The sequence below is a fragment of the Acinonyx jubatus genome, chromosome A2 (genome assembly GCF_027475565.1).
Source record: "Acinonyx jubatus isolate Ajub_Pintada_27869175 chromosome A2, VMU_Ajub_asm_v1.0, whole genome shotgun sequence".
Classification (NCBI taxonomy): Eukaryota; Metazoa; Chordata; class Mammalia; order Carnivora; family Felidae; genus Acinonyx; species Acinonyx jubatus.
In genome coordinates, this window is record NC_069383.1 from 90,609,744 (window position 1) to 90,624,816 (window position 15,073).

The following is a 15,073-nucleotide window of genomic DNA, read 5'->3' on the forward strand; positions in this document are numbered from 1 at the left end:
GTGCCCTGGGTCGGGTGCGACCTGAGAGGAGCGCTCACAGAGTCCCCTTCCAGCCCCGTACACGCTTCGGATCCAGCCCGCGTTTGGGGAGATTTCAGGACGCGGACAGCGCCCTGGCTGCCCGCGGGTGGGGACTGGGTCGGGCTCCGGAAGACCCCAAGGCCGGCCTCACTTCCTTCAGAGTCTGCGAGCCCCGGGCGGCAGGTGCAAGCGACGGGACCCGAAGGTCCTCACGTGCCCCCCTGCAGGCGGGTGGTGAGCGCCCGGGGGTGGCGGCCCGGAGCGCCCAGGACGGCAGAGCGCGGACCGGGCGCTCCGGGATCGGCTGCAACAGGTGGGGCCGGGTGACAGCTAACGGGAGGTCGCCTTTTCCAGTCCCTTCCTCTTCGCCTCCTCTCCCTCCTGCCCCGCTCCATCTCGTCCCTCCTCTTCGCTCTCCGCCTCGCAGGTCATGGAAGCGCCCGGCAGCAGATTGGAGCCGCCACCGCTCCCCGAGTACAGCTGCAGCTACGTGGTGTCGCGGCCGGTCTACAGCGAGCTCGCCTTGCAGCAGCAGTACGAGCGGCGCCTGCAGGAGCGCAAGACGCTGCGGGAGAGTCTGGCCAAGGGCTGCAGGTAGCGGCCGCGGCGGGCCGGGCGTGTGGGCGCGCGGACCGGGCGTGGGATGTCGCGCAGCCCTGCCGGGTTGCCCCGGCTTCTACCGTCCGCATTGCTGTCCTTCCTGGTCGCAGGGTGTCTCCATCATTCTCGGCCCGAATGGACCCTAGTCCCGGAAACTCCTCTCTGGGGAGAGTGTGTTCCGAGAGCTCCATCTCTCTCTCTCTCTCTCTCTCTCTCTCTCTCTCTCTCTCTCTCTCTCTCTCCCTCCTTCCCTCCCTCCCTCCCTCCTCTCATGGAGACACCTGAAGTGCGCTTGGGGGTACACAGGGTTCCTATGGTCTTCTTGTGAAGGCCAGGCTGAGAACAGTGAAGAAAGGGGCTCAATTAAAAAGAGATGATGGGTAAAGCCATCACCTGACCAGGAGTCCTTGAAAGCCCCAAGCTCCTCTAGGCAGGATGCCACTCGGAGACACGGAAGGAACCCAGGAGAGCACAGCGTGCTCCAAGTTCTTTCCTGTCAGGCAGTGGGACCCCCAGGGAGACCTCCATCACTTTCTAAACCCAAACAGGCCATCCATAATTAGATATCACCAACAAAAACTAGAACTGTCAGTTGCTGCCAGATTCTTTCTTTTTAAAAATCTTTTATTACAGGGGTGCCTGGGTGTCTCAGTCCGTCGAGCATCCGACTTCGGCTCAGGTCATGAGCTTACAGTTTGTGGGTTCGAGCCCCCATATCAGGCTCTGTGCTGACAGCTTGCTCAGAGCCTGCAGCCTGCTTCAGATTCTGTCTCCTTCTCTCTCTGCCCCTCCCCCGCTACTTCTGTCTCTGTCTCTCAAAAATAAATGTTAAAAAAATTAAAAAAAATTCTTTTATTACAGAACATAAGCACATATAAAAGTAGACAAAGTAGTATAATGAAGCCCCCCCTTCCTTTTTTTACCCACCACCCAGCTTCAACAACCACGCTCTATTTCCACCCACTTGCCTCCACTCCATTTTTTTTGAAGCTGATCCCACAGAATGTATCTTTTTATCTGTATATATTTCAGTATATATCTCTAAAGACTCTTTAGAAAAAATAACCACAATTCCCTTATCACACCTAAAAAAGGATTGCTTAATATGGAGAACATCAAAATTTCCAATTGTCTCATAAATATAATTGAAATAATTTAGTTGAATGAAGAGTCTAATAATGTCCATACACTCTTTTGTTTTTTTTGATATATGAAATTTATTGTCAAAAGGTTTCCATACAACGCCCAGTGCTCATCCCAGCAGGTGCCCTCCTCGATGCCCATCACCCACCCTCCCCTCCCTGCCACCCCCCCATCAGCTCTCAGTTTGTTCTCAGTTTTTAAGAGTCTCTTATGCTTTGGCTCTCTCCCACTCTAATCTCTCTCTCTTTTTTTTTTTCCTTCCCCTCCCCCATGGGTTCCTGTTAAGTGTCCATACACTCTTAATATTTGTTTTCTTTTGTCTATGGCATGCTGAATTTAAAAAAAAAAATACTAAGTAGCGAGGTACAGCAAAATATATACATTTATCATGTTAAGATTTTTGTATACACTGGCTCCGAGCTTGCATCGCCAAAATAAACAGAGCATGTTTGTTTTTCTTTAAAGACAAACAAGTAGTAGAAGGCGCCTGGGTTAGAAGTCTGAAAATTAATCTCCACTTAGAGACTCCACATTGATCGATCTGTGGCTGGTCTAGAAAATGGGCCCTTGTGTAGGGATATTTTTTCAGAGGATTACAAAGGTGGGAGAGGAGAGGGGACACTTAATCCTGTGTTTTCTAGCACAGTGCATTTAAAAGAGTAGATAGAGTTCTTGGCAAAAGCATGGTAAGCGCTTGAGGCTTAGTATTTTCCATGCAAGTCTTACTCTTTTTCTAAACGGTTGTAAAGATCAGCGGGGTCCAGCTCAAACGTTGTGCTTTGCCGTTGGTAATGGCAGAGACGGGACTAGAAACTCCATTTTCTTGCCCTTTGACAGTTGTTCGAGAAAGAGAGGCCTGGCTGTGTTGAAGACTCTCTTGCCCATCCTGGACTGGCTCCCCAAGTACCGAATCAAGGAATGGCTGCTTAGTGACATCATCTCGGGAGTTAGTACTGGCCTGGTGGGCACCCTGCAAGGTAAGTGTTGGTGAATTGGCTCCCACGTGATCGAGAGTTACAGTCTCCAGCAGCAGTTCGTAACTCCTTCCTGACTCCCAGGGGTCTTTACCCAATGTTTGCTTACACTTCGAGATCTTCGTCTTTCCTCTAGAGCCCCTTAGTGGATAGATTCGCCTCTTTCTCCTCTTCCTTAGAGTTCTCTTCCTGGGAAACCCTGCTGCTTCTCTAGCCACATAGCTTCAACTAGAGTCCTAGCATCTAAGCAGTAGCTTCCCAATCTCTATTGACCACAACTCACAGTAAGAAATATACATTACATCGTGATCTGCACACACACATATCTCAAGTTTCGTGAAATAGTTATTTACTCCCACCACAAGTGATGTGCTCTGATAGTTTTTATTCTGTCCTGTTCTATTCTGCTTATATTTTTTAAATGATGATTGCAGTCCATTAAATTATTTTGCATCCCACACATGGGCCTTGACCTGCAATTTGAAAGTGGCTTAAGGGGGGGCACCTGGGTGGCTCAGTCTGTTAAGCGTCCGGCTTCAGCTCAGCATCTCACGGTTTGTGGGTTCGACCCCTGTGTCAGGCTCTGTGCTAACAGCTCAGAGCCTGGAGTCTGCATCGGATTCTGTGTCTCCCTCTCTCTCTGGCCCTCCCCCCACTTGTGCTCTGTCTCTCTTTCTCTCAAAAATAAGTAAAACATTAAAAAAATTTTTTAATGGCTTAAGGGAAAGTGAAGGAAGTGTTTTAGCCTGGAGTGTTATATATAAACATTCTTTCTGTCCTCCTTCCTTTTTTTAATCCATCACCTTATTTTAATCTCTGGCAAAATGTCTCAACAGAGGTGTTTTGTTTTGTTTTTAAACTGGCTTCATACTATATTTCCATGAACATCTTGGAAATCTGTTGCATAGTTGGTGAATAGCAGTGTGGGCATTCTTCTCAGCCCCCATCCCTGTTGCCTTGCTTCTGCTATCCCCCCAACTCTACAAAGTCCTGGACCATGGAAACAGAAGTATCATTTATTTATTATAATTTTATGGGGCACCTCATATGCTCCAGGTCCTAGGTATGCTGACATGAATGAGGTGTACCACCTGCTTTCAAGGAGCTCATGGTCCAATAGGAAAGTGGATAATAACCATTCAACAAGAGCTGTGACAAGGGCAACAAGGCCTAAGAAGTGACCATGCACAGAGGCTCACAACCCAGCCTTAGGGGATTGGGAATGGCTTCCTAGAGGTTGAGCTGTCAGAGTAGAACTTCTGGGAAGGTTAAGTCTGAGATTGCCAAATAATGGGAAGTAGAATGGGATAGGGATGTGTGTAGAAAGATGGCTTGAAAATGGACTATTTCAGAAGTTAGTAATAGTCGTTGAGCAATGTCATGAACCAACCTTTGCCCATAAGGCTCTCAAGATTACTCAGAGCAGGACAGGTAGATTTCCACAGAGGAGGATGTTCTGTGCCCCTCGTGTGGAGCCCCGTCCTGACCAACCAGGTTTTCAGTCACAAAGGAGGATGGGAGAGGAGGTAGGGCTGGGCAGTACATAGTTAGGTGATGCCACGTGAGCATGTGCACTGTGGACTCTTAACAGCTGTGACGGAGCAATTCTGTGTGACTCCTGGGGGACAGGGACCATCAAGTTAATGTTTGTGTAGCTGGTGCCTGGCACGGAGGCTGGCACAAAGTAGATGGCAACATTTGGTAAAGGAGGACTGAATTGCATTTTTGATAATGAATCATCTTTATATACAAAAAATGATATTTCAACTTCCATATCTCCCAAATTTTCATAGATAAGTATCTTGTAAGAATTAACCCTACTTTTAATTTTGTCTATCAAGTATCAGACACTAGGCTGGCTTTGGCCAATTATCTTATTTAATCCTCACAAAAACTATTATTAACTCCTTTTCCATAGGTGAGAAATCCATTAAATCTTTTTTATTTTTATAAAATTATCATTGTAAGGTGAGATTTTTGGGAGGCTAACCTGGTTCATTCATGCATTCATTCATCCTTCACTTAATGACATTTAAAAACCAATTCCGGATGCCAGGTGTTCAGCCATGAGGATTAAATGGTTTATTGACAGGCACAGATACTGACTTCATGGAGTTCTTTTTGAATGTAGACAGAGGGATTAATTAAATAAATAAAAAGATAAAAAGAAAAGTAATTACAGATTGTGATAGATATAATCCATTGTGTTGGACTAAATACTCTGTAATATGGATTACTTTGAAGAGGGAGTGTTTATTTCTTTATTTTGAGAGAGAGAGAGGACAAGTGGAGAAGAGGGACAGAGGGAGAGAGAGAATCTTAAGCATGCTCCCCACTCAGACGCGGGGCCCGATCCCATGACCCTGAGATTCTGACCTGAGCTGAAATCAAGAGTTGGACACTCTACCAACTCAGCCACCCAGGCGCCGCTGGAGTGTTTATTTTAGATAGAATGGTCAAGGAAGTCCTTACTGATTAGGTTAAATTCAGTCAGAGACCCAGAGGATGAAGAGACTGTCATGACAAGAGCAGAAGGGGGAGTTTACCAAACAAAGGCCCAAGGCCAAAAGGAGTTCAGTATTTTCAAGAATTCTAGTGTGGGTGGGTGCCGTGAGGGGTGGCGGCTGGTGAACTGAATGAGATAAGGTTGGGCAGGGCTGGGATTAGGATGAGACAGTGAGGCACTGACTCTCAGAAGGCTTCCTTAAGTATTGTGCCTCAGGCACCTGGCTTGCCTCACCCCTCCCAGCCTGGAGGACAGGTGTGTCAGCTGGAACCAGATCGGCAGGAGATGGAGAGATCCACACAGATTTGAAATATATTTTGGAGCAGCAGTCGCTGATGTCTACTGATGTATTTAGTGTGATGAAAATCACAGGTGGCTCCAAGGTTGTTGGCTTGAGCAACTGGGTAGATGGTTATGTCACTTATTACAATGGCAAAGGCTGGCTGAGGAGCAGTTTGGGATGGAAAGTGAAGAGTGTCCTTTTGGACATGCTAAGTTTGAGATGTAGGTGAGATCTCTAAGTGGAAATGCTAAATATTGAGTTGGAGCTACTTCAAGTGTGAAGAGCAGAGGAGACGTCTGAGCTAGACAGAAAAATCAGGAAAGCATCGCTGTAGAGGTGATCTTTAAAATAGAGGCGGGGCACCTGGGTGGCTCAGTGGGTTTAACCTCCATCCCTTAATTTCTTGATTTCAGCTTGGGTCATGGTCTCACAGTTTGTGGGGTTCAGGCTCTGTGCTGACTGCTGCGGGGGTGGGGAGCCTGCTTGGGATTCTCTCCCTGCCTCTCTCTCTCTCTCTCAAAATAAATAGATAAATCAACTTTAAAAAAATATAAAAGAGTGGGAATGCCTGAGACAACCCAGGGAGAAGGGACAGATGGAAGAGAAGATGGCTGGACCATCCAGAGGTCAGAAAGATAAGGGGGGTGGGGCCACAAGGAAACATAAGGAGGCTCAGGAGGTTGGAGAGAAAGAATTGGAGAGATGTGGGGTCAGAAGCCAAGAGGGGAGGTTGTTTTTAAAAGGACAGAGGGGCAGGGGCACCTGGGTGGCTCAGTCAGTTGAGCGTCCGACTTCGGCTCAGGTCATGATCTCATGATTCATGGGTTCGAGCCCCACATCGGGCTCTGTGCTGACAGCCCGGAGCCTGGAGCCTGCTTCGGATTCTGTGTCTCTCTCTCTCTCTGCCCTTCCCCCACTTGTGCTCTGTCTTTCCCTGTCTCTCAAAAATGAATAAACGTTAAAAAAAAAAAAAAAAAAAAGGACAGAGGGGCAATAGTGTCAAATACTCTTCAGGGGAGAGCTTAAAGGTGGGACACAGGCAATGCTTTTGAGAAGGTTTGCTGTGACCCAGAGTAGAAAAATAGCTGTAACTCTAGAGAGGTAAAGAGATGGAGGTAGAATGAGGGAAGATTTCATTTTCTTTTCCTAGAAGAGATACTAGAACATATTTGGGAACTAGTGGGAATATCCTTGTAGAGAAAGGCATTGATGGCCCAACAGGTGGAGGAGAAACTAAAAGTGGTGAGAAGGGGTGAATGTGAATGGGGCTCAAGGACAGAAGTAGGAGGGTTGCTCCTTAAAGACAAGGGGGAGATTTCCTCCATTTTTAAAGGAAGAAAGAAAAAATGGTGCAAGTGTAGAGGGGTTTGAAATTATGGTGAAAAGCAAATTCAGAGCATCTCTTTATGGATTCTGTGTTTTGGGTGGAGTCTGAGATTCATGTCTGAACCATGTCTGTGTGCAGAAGGGGGAGGCAGCAGTTTGAGGAAACTTTGGGAGGTTTGAGTCTTGCTCAGAACAAGGATGTGGAGTTGGGCCGCCAGGCAGTCCGGAGTCCCCACGTGGGGCTCCTGTTCACATATCTCCCTTGAGATGGGTCAGCCCAAATGCAAATTATCTGGTCTCTGGTCCAGCTTCTCTAGCCACTCAAATGCTCAAATGTCACCCAAAAGGTGGATGTTTGGATTCAACCAGACTGGGATTTTACGAGACAAGAAAAGGGAAGGTGAGAGAGAGAAGCAAGGGAGTTCGGAGTGTTTGCAAAATTACATGGACAGGAGGCAAGAGAAGACAGGAGGGCACCAAAGAGAGGGAGAGAGTGGATTTTGAAGCCTCATGAGGACACAGATGAGGACACAGAAATGTTGCAACAACGATTCTGGAGTAGGTGAGCTGAAAGCCTAGGATGTGTTTTGGGAGAGAGAACTCAAAACAGATTTCAGAGGGGGTGCCATTGTGTCTAGTGGTGGCTCGGTCCGTGACACATCACTGGCTGGATGGCCGAGGAGTGGGAGAGTAACTCATCAGAGAGGTCAGGCTCAACTTACTGAGAAACCGCTTGTTGAGAAGGATAATGGGATCTTTTTGACTTGTGTTATAAAAAAAATTCTCACCAGCCAGCAAAAGATCAATGCAGGCATTTTAGGGCTATCTTCATTCCCAACTATGGGGAGACTGCTCTCCAGTTTCTACTTTGCCTTCTAGATGCTTGCAAACATTTGTTAGTACCACCATTGTCGACATAGGCCACCATCCTGCACATGAGGGCCGCCAGCACAGAGATTCCACAGCTTAAACCGATGGCTTCGATTTCTTTACAAATGGTGTGATTTCAAAATTGTTGCACCAAATTCCTTTGTAATAAAGCTGATTACAATATATTTGGGTAGCGGTTGTCCCTAAGTAGGACACTGTATGAAAACAGAAAAAGTCCCTATTTTGTCAGGCCTGTAAACACTGCAGAGCCCAGTGTAGGGAAGTGAAGCTTGAGAAAGACTTGGAAAAAGTCATAGAAAGTAGGTTGTTTTTATCTCCTGCTCCTTCTTCCCTTTGTGGAGCCACCATTCTACTCCATTTTCTTGGGATGAGTGATTATTGCCATTTCTTGCTGTAATTCATGTATTAAAATGATTGCATACAGATTATTCTAGAATGCAAATTCTGTAAGGGCAGATACTTTCTTTTGTCCACTCCCAGACCTAGAATAGTGCTGGCACATGGTAGGTACATAATCAATTGTTGTTGAATGAATGCGTGAATGTTTATTGTAGGAAACTAGAAAATACATATAAAGAACATGAAAAAAATACCTCTTCCACAAACTATAAGTCTCCTTTGATCCTACCATGTAGAAAACCCATTAATATTTTAGTAAATGTCCTACTAGACACACTAATGCATATCTATGTAAAAGAATAAAGAAATGCCAGAATGATAAGCACTACATTTTGGATAGTGGTTGCCTTCAAGAGATAGAAGGAGGAAGGAGGATGTGATGGAGGAAAAGTATATAGAGTTGTAACTTTACTGGCGATTTCTCCTTTCCTTCCTTCCTTCCTTCCTTCCTTCCTTCCTTCCTTCCTTCCTTCCTTCCTTCCTTCCTTCCTTCCTTCTTTTCTTTCTTTTTCTTTCTTCCTCCCTTCCTTCCTTTCTTTCTTTCTTTCTTTCTTTCTTTCTTTCTTTCTTTCTTTCTTTCTTTCTTTCTTTCTCTCAAGATTTTAAGTAATCTCTGCACCCAATGTGGGGCTCAAACCCGCAACCCTGAGATCAAGAGTCATTCCCTGTACCAGCTAAGCCAGCCAGGTGCCCCACTGGCAATTTATTTCTTAAGCCAGATGGTGAATACATGGGTATTTATTATATTATATAGTCTTTGAATATCGAAATGACTTAGTATATTATTTAAAATCTTTTGAGAATTTTTTTGTGCATGCAACATGCATGTTTACTTTTATAAAAGGGGGAGCAGGCATGCTTACCACGATTTTGAATCCTGCTTTTTCTTCGCTTTTTCTTTGTTCTTTACATATCTCCATGTTAGGAAATGTATTTCTACATATCACATCAATTTCATGTGATAGAATTATAGTATGCAAAGTATAATTTAGTTAACTTTTCCATTTTGAGACATTCATTCAGTAGCTAACGTGGGGCAGTTGTGAGCCAGGATATTTAGGTTGTTTTCGCCTTTTGTTTTTTTAACTGCTCTAAATGTAATCCTTTGTTAAGGGCCCAGTGATCAAAGGGCTTGATTTTCTCTCACTGTAAGTGAGTGAAATGTGAGAAAGTAATTTAAGTAAGACGTGCTGACTACCTAAGAAGTACTTAACCAGGGAAAAGAACTCATCATCATAGTCTTCCAATTCCCATGTACACAGAGAAGTTGAGATTTCTCCATACTGCAATACATGGGCCCAGAGGCTTCCTGGGACAGACAGCTTAGCGGAGGAAACCTCGCAGAGTTTTCTTGCCTGCTGCTGTGTATAATTGCCATATTTTTCTTTGTTTGGACCTAACTTCTGTTAACAAGAAAGGTGGAAAGGGCAGTGCAACAATGCTTATGTCCCTCTGAACACAGAGAAACATGCATTCACACAAAATATCTATGTGCAAAACTGGTCTGAGCCTTTGGACCGAATTGATGAAATTACAAATTTTTTTTTATTTTAGTTAAATCCAAGTTAGTTAACATATAGTGTAATAATGTCTCAGGAGTAGAATTCACTGATTCATCACTTACATACAATACCCAGGGCTCATCCCAACAAATGCCCTTATTAAGGCCCATCACCCATTTAGCCCTTCCCCCCGCCCAACAACCCTCCGGCAACCCTCTGTTTGTTCTCTAAATTAAAGAGTCTCTTATGGCTTGTTTCCCTCTCTGTTTTTATCTTATTTTTCCTTCCCTTCCCCAATGTTCATCTGTTTTGTGTCTTAAATTACACATATGAGTAAAATCATATGATATTTGTCTTTCTCTGACTGACTTATTTCGCTTAGCCTAATACATTCTAGTTCCCTCCATGCTGTTGCAAATGGTAAGATTTCATTCTTTTTGATTGCCAAGTAATACTCTCTCTCTCTCTCTCTCTCCCTCTCTCTCTCTCTGTATATATATATATACACACACCACATCTTCTTTATCCATTCATCAGTCAAGGGACCTTTGGGCTCTTTCTATAAGTTGGCTCTTGTTGATAGTGCTGATATAAACATTGGGGTGCATGTGCCCCTTTGAATCAGCACTTTTGTGTCTTTTGGATAAACACCTAGTAGTGCAATTGCTGGACCGTTGGGTAGTTCTATTTTTAATATTTTGAGGAACCTCCATACTGTTTTCCAGAGGGCCTGCACCGGTTTGCATTCCCACCAGCTGCGCAAAAGGGGACCAACAGCGCTAAAGGGTTCCCCTTTCTCCGCATCCTCACCAACATCTGTTGTTTCCCGATTTGTTCATTGTAGCCACCCTGACTAGCATGAGGTGGTATCTCAGTGTGGTTTTGATTTGTATTTCCCTGACTGAATTGATAACAATGTTAACCAACTGCTTTGACTTCTTTTTTCCACTTGTCTGATCACTGGGTAATTTGGATTACCTGTCAATTCAATTTATTTACACAGGCAATGTGTGGACACTATCATCATTTCAGCTGATTTAGACCATGTTCTGCATCCTTGCATAGCCTCAGACTGTAGGCAACATAAGGAGACCACTCTGGGCAAGCTGCAAAGTGGGGCTATCTTTGAAAAGGTCTTTCTTTGACAGTAGAAATAATACCATAACTTTTGTTGGTGAATTTAATCATTTTGGATGTACTTTCAGGCATGGCGTATGCTCTCCTGGCTGCCGTTCCTGTCGGATATGGTCTCTACTCTGCTTTTTTCCCTATCCTAACATATTTTATCTTTGGAACATCAAGACACATCTCAGTTGGTAATTATAAGCATATACTACAATTATATTTATTCACATTTAACGTGTTTCGGCTCTAGTATGTGTATTATGCTTCCATATCTTTGTTAATAATGTTTTCTGGGAAAATAGGCCTTCAGTGCTTTGCCTGCTTTTCCTATTCAATGACGCAGTGGTTCTTAGCTTTCAAAGTACCATCTCTTCAGTATTAAGTTTATACTTAACTTTTTTTTTTTTTTTTATAAAGAGGAGAAAATTGAGAGATTGGTCAAAATGGCAGCCTACCTTCAAATTCTAGCATATTTTCATTTTCTTAATGTAATAAATTTGACTCCATATTTAAAAAGTGTTCTCTTCCAAAATAGAAAATGACAAGGAAAAAATATCTTCAAGAGGTCTTCAAACCTCCTGTTTTACTAGACTAACTTATCATTTACTAAATAATGTTCATCAAATCCATATTCATCATTTCATTAAAAACTATACTCAGTTTAAGTCACTAATACTGAAAGACCAGCAAAGTTGTGCCAAAACTATTTAGAAACTAAGCTTGGCTTTCCTTCTTGGTATGGCTCAAAATAGGCTTATTTTCTGCTGTTCCTAAAATTTGAATTCTCTTTTGCTAGAATGTTCTAGTAAATGAATGTTTTAATGCTATTTTGTGACTTTGACATTTATACTTGAGATAATTTTGCGCCTACATCCATCTGCTGGCTAGACATGTCTACCTGGACAGTCCTCTTGAAACACATACAACCATCTACTGTATCTCCAACCCATATCCTTGTCCTTAGTTGTATTGTCCCCAGTGTCTAGCATATTGCCTTGTCTACGGAAGGAGATCAGGAAGAGGTTATTGATTGAGAACACTTCCTCACCTGGGAGAATCTATCAGTATCAAATGCTTGACAGTGTGAGGAACATAGAAGCTGGTTTTTTTCTCTTTGGTATTCTATCCATTTAGACACTCCAGGTTACTGGATTTTGATACTGAGCCCTCCCAACTGTTAAAGCCTTCCATGATGAAAGGATAGGATCATCATCATGGATAAAAACATCAGAAGTGAATGGGAGAAAAGGAATACTTTTAAAACATAGAATCTTCTAGACTGGCATTTGATATGAAAAAATAATTTGTTTTGAAAAGAGAAAAAGAGAAACAGTGTACTCTCTTTGCTGTTTCTTTACCCTAATTGGGACCCTGTGATATGGATCAAGGTACTCAGCTCCACAGGGATCAGGACACCGGATGCTCTAGGGAATGAGCTTATATGGAATAAGTAAGATGAAACAAATAAGGATCCAGCTTGTTGGCCACCTCTGCCAGGAAACTCCCCTACCCCTACCCCAGTTCACACGAAGACCACACAAAGACTGGTTAGACAACCCCCCTGAGTATTCACAAAGCATCCGAAATGCTATTTTACAATTGCCTATCTACATGTCTCTCTTGCTCATTTCTGGGTCACGAATGCCTTGAAGCATGTGTTTTGGGGGCTTCTTTCGTGAAGAAGCAATATTTTCCCAACCACAGCTAATAATTTCACACATCTTTCTAATCCTATGTAGACATGTTGTTGAACCTAAACATGTATGATGAATAATTACTAACTGATAGAGCCTTTCTTCCCCAGGGCCTTTCCCTGTGGTCAGTTTAATGGTGGGATCTGTTGTTCTGAGCATGGCCCCCGACGAACACTTTCGCATATCCAGCAGTAATGGCACTGCACTCAATGCCACCGTGATAGACTCTGAGGCTAGAGACGCAACAAGAGTATTGATTGCAAGCACCCTTACTCTTCTGGTTGGCATCATACAGGTAATGGGATGACAAGTAAAATGTAAATTGGCATGATTTTTATTTGAAATAACTGAGTGTAAAGCATGTGGACTTAAAGATTCATTTAAAAGCACAACAGAGCGATTTATTGGACCCCCCCCCAAAGTTATTTTTTAACTTCTACTGTTTTAGGTCAGATGCTGAAATAGTCAGCAAGACCCCCTGATTAGGGCTCAGGTATTATCACAGTTAGAGACAGAAAAAAAAATCAGAACATGTGTGATTATTTTTTTTTAATTAAAAATTTTTTTTTAATATTTATTTTTGAGAGAGAGAGAGAGAGGCAAAGAGAGGGGGACAGAGAATCCAAAGCGGGTTCTGAGCTGTCAGCACAGAGCCCGACACGGTGCTCAAGCTCACGAACCACGAGATCATGACCTGAGCCCAAGTCAGAAGCTCAACTGCCTGAACCACCCAGGTGCCTCATGTGTGATTATAATGAGAATGAGGGAAGGGAAGAATACAGAATGCACAAAGGAGCAAAAAGTGTCCCAGTGAGCAGAGCCCTGGGATCTGAAAGTCAGAGGAATAAGTCCCATGATTTTTGCTTTTACACATTACATATCCAGAAACACTTCAAGGTTCATGTTACCACAGTTTTCAAATTTTAGGGTGGAGGAGGGGCATTGGGAAATCCAGATTTGCTTCCTACAAGTATTTGTGTGTTATCAGCAGGTTACCAGAGTTTTAACTGGTGTTAAGTTTATTTTTATTTTTGTTTAATGTTTATTTATTTGTGTGAGAGAAACAGAGCATGAGTGGGGAGGGGCAGAGAGAGACACACAGAATTGGAAGCAGGCTCCAGGCTCTGGGATGTCAGCTCAGAGCCTAACGTGGGGCTCGAACTCACGACCGTGAGATCATGACCTAAGTGGACGTGGGATGCTCAACGAACTGAGCCACCCAGACACCCCAAATGGTGTTGGATTTAATTTGTTAATAGTTCAAGAGAATTGGTCCTTCTTCCAGGCAAACTTTAACTTCTTTCCTTCTCATACTAGTTGATATTTGGAGCTTTGCAGATCGGATTCATAGTGAGGTACTTGGCAGATCCTTTGGTTGGCGGATTCACAACAGCTGCTGCCTTCCAAGTGCTCGTCTCACAGCTGAAGATCGTTCTCAACGTTTCGACCAAAAACTATGATGGCGTTCTCTCCATTATCTATGTAAGTGTGGCTTTTTACTCCGGAGATGGCTCACGGAGAAAAATCTGTTCTTTTCCTCTGTACCCTGAGTCTGGAGAGCATATGTTTCTCCATGCCATACTTTGGGAAGCCATTGAAAACATTCTTCTCTGAAAGAAAGCAATAGAATCAGGAGTAACATTGAAGACGGCAGATTTTACAAAGCATCATTCTCAACTGGTCAAAATGGTTCCACAAGTGTCACTGCACTTAAAAATATGAAGGAAAACAAAGTGGTATAGTGAAGTGAAGTCTGGTGTGGGATGCCACAGACTTGAGTTCCAGTTTCCAAGTGGCCTCTGATAAGTTGAGTGGCCGTAGACACATCATGGGGGATAGTGGCTGAAAGCTCAGGTTTAGAGCTGGATCCTGGATTAATATCCTGACTCTTGTATATATTAGTTATATGAGCAAATCACCATACCTCAGTTTCCTTCTCTGCCAAATAGAATTAGTAACAATATCTGTATTCATAATTAAGTTAAATAAGGGTGTAAGAGAAGCACTTTGCCCAGAGGCTGAAGCATTAACAAGTACTCAAAAAAAGTAGTTAGGTTGAAATTATTATTTCACATTTCAAGGCTTCTTTTTTTATTTGTAAAACGAAATGACTGGAGCTGTAGCTCTAAAGCCCTTTTTAACTGTGAGAGTCCATAAAATGCATAATGTAAATGTCTCAGCAATTATAGATGAAAAGGAACATCAGAATCGGAGGTGATCAACATGCAAAAGAGATGCAAAAGAAGGATGTAGATCACACTAATTAGATTTGAAAAAGTTCTTGGATCTAAATCTGTGTTCTATATAAAGCATGCTATTGATGCTTGAAAAAATAATGATAGTAACATGATGTCATTCTAGCTTGGGGAGGATGATACTATGCCAAATAAATGTGCTAGCCTTGAGAATGGGGTTTCAGTCCTTTACTGACCCACGTATTAGCTTCTAAAACAATGTAAGGCCATGTGTTCATATGCAAAAAATTAGTGATGTGGTCAGGAACTTGCTCAATTTCACAACAGTGTCATAATCCCACGTTCTCTATACATTCAACCAATACTGCCAAGTGCCTATTATAAGCCGGGTACTGTGCTAAGCAGTGGGAGTAG

The 15,073-nt window shown here is 43.3% G+C and overlaps 1 protein-coding gene across 3 annotated transcripts in view; it reads left to right on the forward strand.

The window, feature by feature from the left end:
• The window catches only part of SLC26A4 (solute carrier family 26 member 4), a 52,255-nt gene that overhangs the window by 495 nt on the left and 36,687 nt on the right, over window positions 1–15,073 (forward strand). For 2 of the 3 annotated variants that reach the window (XM_027071670.2, XM_027071671.2), the window contains exons 2-6: window positions 449–615; window positions 2,602–2,741; window positions 10,851–10,961; window positions 12,575–12,759; window positions 13,782–13,946. In XM_027071670.2, coding sequence (XP_026927471.1) covers window positions 452–615; window positions 2,602–2,741; window positions 10,851–10,961; window positions 12,575–12,759; window positions 13,782–13,946 — 765 coding nt within the window. In that variant the 5' untranslated portion in view covers window positions 449–451. Of the gene's footprint in view, window positions 1–14; window positions 335–448; window positions 616–2,601; window positions 2,742–10,850; window positions 10,962–12,574; window positions 12,760–13,781; window positions 13,947–15,073 lie in introns of those variants that run through there. The other variant, XM_027071672.2, reaches the window with a different exon arrangement.